Below are 5,684 nucleotides of genomic sequence, written 5' to 3'. Positions count from 1 at the left end.
AAACATTACCATATGGAAGCTAATTGTAGATATCAAGGCATTACCATCTAGTGAAAGTGACCAGATGCAATTCAGAAAAGCGAACAGTAAAGAAAAGGCATGGATGCTGATAGGAGCTAGAGACAAAGTGAATTTGCTAAGAAGATATTTGTTGACAAACGCCCCCTGCCAGTTTTGTAATTGCATCTTAGTTTTTGGGGCCAAGTATAAAGAAATTTTTATTTGTAACAAAATAGGAATATTTTGGTACTGGTTTTTTATTAATATTTTGACAAGTGTCCTCCCATTTGAGGCTTGTTGCAATCCTTTCTATAAAAGGATTCTGAAGATGTGGAGTAGATGTCTGATTTTCTTTAATTTTTGAGAATTATGTTGTTGTTATCGATCCATTAAGTCTTTTGTAAACTTTATGATGAATTCTCCTATAAGTTTGAGACTACAAGTGAATACTGAAGGATCTACTATTTTATTTTGAAAGTTTTTGTAATCTTACCAGCATTATTGCAATCTTCAATGAAAATTAATGCAAAGGAGGAAGTTCTACTATATTTTTATCTTTGAATTATGTTTGCATTGTTGTGTAATGGTTATCTTGGGATTTTGTAAGCATGTTTTATGCATTTAATGCAACTAGGATAAGTTGCATATCAATGTGTTGTTGCTTTTAATTCAAGTAATTAAGTAAATGCTTCAATAAATTGATTAGGCTTCTAGTTATATAGCAAGGATATTCATAAGAATGGGTTTAGGGATAATTGTTGATAATATTAATTGTAATGCAATTAATTAGTTCAAAACATTTTGCTAGGTAGAATCTAAACCCCAGTGGATAAGGCACTGATCATATATTCAATTACATGTTGAAGAAGTCATAGGGTTTCATTAGGCATAAACTTAAAATCAAATCAATTTTACTTGTTGGTCAACACTTTTTTTGCAGTAATCCCTTGAATGTCAGTGTTAGCTGCTACTATCAAGGATTAATTGTAGAATATAGAAGATATATTACCATTGCCTTCTTAAAAGGGGATAGATCTAGAAGAGATAAACATCAGTTGAATGAATTGTGAGAAAATTGCCAAAAAATCAATTATATAGCCATATATCCCTAAGATGCACCCACCTAAGCTTTGCAGAGCTTGAAGAGTAGAGAATCTTGGTGATTCTATTGAAGTTGGAGCTAGATTTGAAGCTTTTCTCAGTTAAACACAGGAAGTAGCTAATCCTTAGACTGGGATGAACCCTTTGTATCCTAGTATTAGGCCTTTTACACCTAGTAGTCTAGAAAACACCAACAGAACCTATGTTGGGGTATTAGTGGGACATTTGATTTCATGGCTGGCCTAGATAAATTTTGAATCCTAAAATGATGAATTGAACATTAAAACTCCCTATCTATCCTCATTTTTATATCTAGGATGACCCATTATCAAGTGAAAGCATTTACTATCAAGATTTCAAGAAATCAAGATTGATTGAGAAACTACATTCAAGATTTGAAGGAAGGCATCTAAGATCATTCACCAATTCTTCAAGATCATTCATGTCAAAGACAAAAGTTGAAGAAAATTCATCTCTCACAATGGCCAAGTATAACAACTCTCAATTGAGAAAAAAGATCCAAGTACTTCCATTCATATTCTCTCTTATTCATGGCAAGTTATTAATAAGCACACCTACATTCAAGATCTAGAAGTGGCATTCATAGAATTATGCATTTTTGAGGGCATACTTTCTACATCACATTCCAAGGTCAACTCTTTGGGTTTTAAAGCACATTCAAGAATCTTCATAAGTATGAGTGATTTTGACATTTGTCCACTAGGTTGTATGAGAGGAAAATCTAATATTTACCTTTGTACATACTTTCCTTTACACAATTTCTTTCCATTTTTAGGGTTAACTCCTAAATAGGATCTTAAGAAGGAAAAAAATCCTTTAGACAACATTTTCCTCATTTTTTTATGTGATGGAACAAGTTAGGAAGACACTAGAAAAAATTGAAAGATTGAATATGGTTAGAGGACCCTAGAATGTTTTTGTTAAAATCACTAGGTACAAAATGCCATTGGCATCCTTTCCCCACAAATAGGGTGGTTTCTCTCCTTGTCTACTGCATTTTCAACTTAGAATTTAGATAATTACTATTTTCATCATTACATATTTTAGAGAAGGATCATTGTCCCACAATTTTTGAGTCTCCTCTTGAACCTAGTGAGGCATCTTTCTTTTGAAACATGCAATACATGACAAGGAGAATGTTTTACCAATTTGCATTGCTTCCTGTTTCTTTATCCCTATGCCCACCAAGGAAAAAATTTTGTCCAAGAAGCATAAAACCCAACTTGAATAAGAATAAAGGGAAGGCCTCTAGGAAGGTTAAGCTCACTATTTGAGAAATTGATTCTTATATAGAGGTTGCAAAAGAAACCAACATCCCTAGGTGATTAACGAGGCTAGCTACCTTTCCCTTGGGTAAGAGGAAGAAACTAAAGGTGGAGATAGATTTTGAAGAAAGCTAAAATTGGAATTGAGGAGAATAAAGAAATGCAGGAGGAGATGTGGAAGATATTGAGAAGAATGAGGAAATAGTTGATAGTTCAAAACAAAACCAATAGCTTCTCTCACATTTTTGAGAGCATAAAAATAGATCCAATAGACTTAACCAAGGATATTGTGCTTGAAAAAATAACTATTGCTAAGCCTATGACATTGGAACTTTGGGTGACTACCTGATTTGTAATTATAACAAACATATGAAACTATTGGAGAGGCTGAAAAACTAAAGCTAGAGTCAAAAAACTTGAAAGAAGTAGTATCTTGAGATTCTCCGTGAGGGTTATGCATAGTTTTGTAAATTTCCCCTATTTTCTATAGAAGATGTTGAGCAACGATGATGGTAATGGAGGCAATTATAAGGAACTCTTCAAGTTTTTAACTAAGGATTGGTGAGGGGCCTTGTAATAGATTTGATGCAGTTACAAATGAACTCACTAGGGACTATCCCTTATTATGGTTATTTTTGTTTCCCCTACATTGCAAAGTGTCACCATGGACACAATATGTATATTATTTTTGTTTTCTCTGTTTTAACTTGGAACATTAGTACTAGATATTTTATACTTATTGAGTAGTCCTTGGTGGTTCCATTATTAAACTAACATGCTTAGTTTAGATAGGTTGCTAGGTAGTAGACCGAGATGTTTTAAGCTGCACTTTAATACTGTGGGAATTTTATTTTAGTTGTTGGTTTGGATGCTAAATGTTAGTTTTTTTCTATTAATATGTTCTAACCGCAATCAATTGATTTTACGCCCTCTAAATTGTTGTAGTTAAAGACAACACCCTTAATTTTTCTATTTTAATATTAAAAAAATATTAAAATTGATTAATAATAATTCAAATAATCTAACTAAATCTAAACCATTCATTCCTAGCATCCACATAAAATAACCCTAAAACATAATTGAAAAATAATAAAAATTTATTCTTTATTACCTATAATGCTTTCTACTCGATTTGAAACCAAGTACTAAGAAGTCAAACTAGAAGATGAGTCATTAGACTTTTTCCATAAGAAATATATTATTATTTGTAATGAATAGCTGATTAAATAGAATAAAGGAGAAGTCAACTTATATAGGTAGAATCCACGTATGTTAACCGGGCAAAGCAACAATCCACGTAGATTAACCCATGCAATCAACATATATCCAAAAGCAGTGGAACACACTCTTTCAATTGAAATCTGAGAAACTTCACAAGGATAATATAAATATATATGTTGACTGATCTTATTCATAAGATAAGGCAAACGTTGTCTAAAGTAAGAGCTGATTACATAGCATTATGACAAGTGTTGAGAATGTTTAATTGCCAAAGTCTCAGTAACTACTAGTTTGGCAAGTAACGAGGAAAAGTGCATTCTTTCCCAACAAGACTGTCTGTGTGTTTCTAAGTTATTTGGAGGGTGGCCAACAACTCTCTATAGTTAGTAAATAACACCATTTTATCTCCAATGTGGTTCATGTTTTTGATAGGTTATCTGTAACACCAACCATTATTTTAGAAGTCTAGTTATTTTTCTTATATTTCCCAACTGCCCCTCTATATTGAAACCATCCAAACACATTTCCTTGTATTGTCTACTTCAATTCTATACCATGGCAGAGGTTTGTTGTGAACATTATGTGCATATATATTAATTGGGGCTTGTTTCATTAATCTTGGATTAATTGTTCATAGATGACATCGCCCAAATACATTTCCTTGTATTGTTTTATTCAACTCTACATCATGGCAGAGGTTTGTTCTGAACATTTTGTTCATGTCTTGATTGAGTTGTGTTTCATTGATCTTGGATTTAATTGCATTTTCATTGAATTGGGTTTCATTAGGAAATGAGAACCATTGTGATGAAGGTTAATATTGATTGCCAAGGATGCCATGAGAGAATGCAAAAAGCCCTTCTCAAAATAGATGGTAAATTTGAATAGAAAAATAGATATTATTTTTCCATGGATGTAGTCTTTAATGGCGACCATACAATTCACTGTGTTATGTGCATTTCTGATTATATTATTCTATCCAAACAAAATAAGGAGTTTGCAGTATGATTTACGGTGATGTTTTTATGGGAGTTTGTAATATGATTTGTTGTGATGTTTTTTATTGGATTTTGCAGGGATGAATGGGTTTAAAATAGAACCAAATAAAGTGACTGCAAATGTGAAAGGAAACACAGATTCAGATAAGATAATAAGGAGACTATCACGCAAGACTGGGAAGAATGTGCAAAAGTTAAAGGAAGAGAAAAAATCTGAGGAAAAATCTGCTAATAAAGAACTATACCCACATGATCATGCCAAGTATTTCACCTTGCTTAGTGATGAGGATGTGAACTGCACCATTATGTGACTGACATACATCTAATTTGATTCTTTTCAACATCAAATTTATGACTTATTCTTTTCCTATGTAGCAAATCAATTTTTTTCACTAGTGGGTTCTTAGAACTTTTGTATATAGTTATATTATGAACCTGTAAATCATGGATATCACCATGATAGTTCCTCTTATACTTCTTCTACATATATGTAGGAGACAGAAGTGAAAAAGTATGTACTTATTGCTCTACGTACGTGGCTGGTTTATAGTCTTACTCCTCAACCACTTCGATTTTTTTTCAATGTGGTTCAGTTTGGGGAAGGCCAATGGAATGAAAATCATAAGAACTATACTATAGTTACTTGAATATCAAGAAATACGAAGCAAAAGAGCTCTTCTGAAATTGATGTCTTGGTTGTTGAGAATTGAATATTTTACCAATCACCATATGATAGCAGTTTAACTACATGGCATTACAATCAACAGGTAATAAATATATTCCCATTTTAGCGTTTATTGAAGTTGCTAGGTGGATTCATAACCACCTTGTATTGATGTGTTACATGCAAATAAATTGCAATTAAAAAGAGGGCCGTATTTGGGTATTATCATTTTGTTATTAATACTAAAGATTGAACCCAACTAGCTTAATGGTTCAATACAAATTTAATAGTTCAAGAGTGTTTGAATCTTGATGGATTCGTACAAGATTTGCAAATTTAATAGTTCATATTTGAATCTTGATAAGATTTGTCATGGATACAATGCAAGAAGTGTTTTGAGAAGACAATTAAACA

General features: G+C 32.3%; 1 protein-coding gene across 2 annotated transcripts; it reads left to right on the top strand.

Annotated features, from left to right (window-relative positions):
• Positions 1–4,105: 4,105 nt before the first annotated feature.
• On the top strand, positions 4,106–5,290 carry LOC149549435 (copper transport protein ATX1-like). 2 transcript variants are annotated; one of them, XM_089794917.1, is made up of 3 exons: positions 4,106–4,305; positions 4,398–4,482; positions 4,685–5,290. In XM_089794917.1, the coding sequence occupies exons 1-3, from the start codon at positions 4,246–4,248 to the stop codon at positions 4,915–4,917; spliced, it is 378 nt and encodes a 125-aa protein (XP_089651043.1). In that variant the 5' UTR covers positions 4,106–4,245; the 3' UTR covers positions 4,918–5,290. The 2 variants fall into 2 exon arrangements, with proteins under 2 accessions (XP_089651043.1, XP_089651044.1); XM_089794918.1 differs by having other exon boundaries at positions 4,112–4,172.
• Positions 5,291–5,684: the final 394 nt, after the last annotated feature.

The sequence above is a fragment of the Cupressus sempervirens genome, chromosome 7, assembly GCF_028749045.1.
Source record: "Cupressus sempervirens isolate cs-2001-9-10 chromosome 7, ASM2874904v1, whole genome shotgun sequence".
NCBI lineage: Eukaryota > Viridiplantae > Streptophyta > Pinopsida > Cupressales > Cupressaceae > Cupressus > Cupressus sempervirens.
Note: the sequence above shows the minus strand (reverse complement) of the source record. Positions and strands in the feature narration are given on the sequence as shown.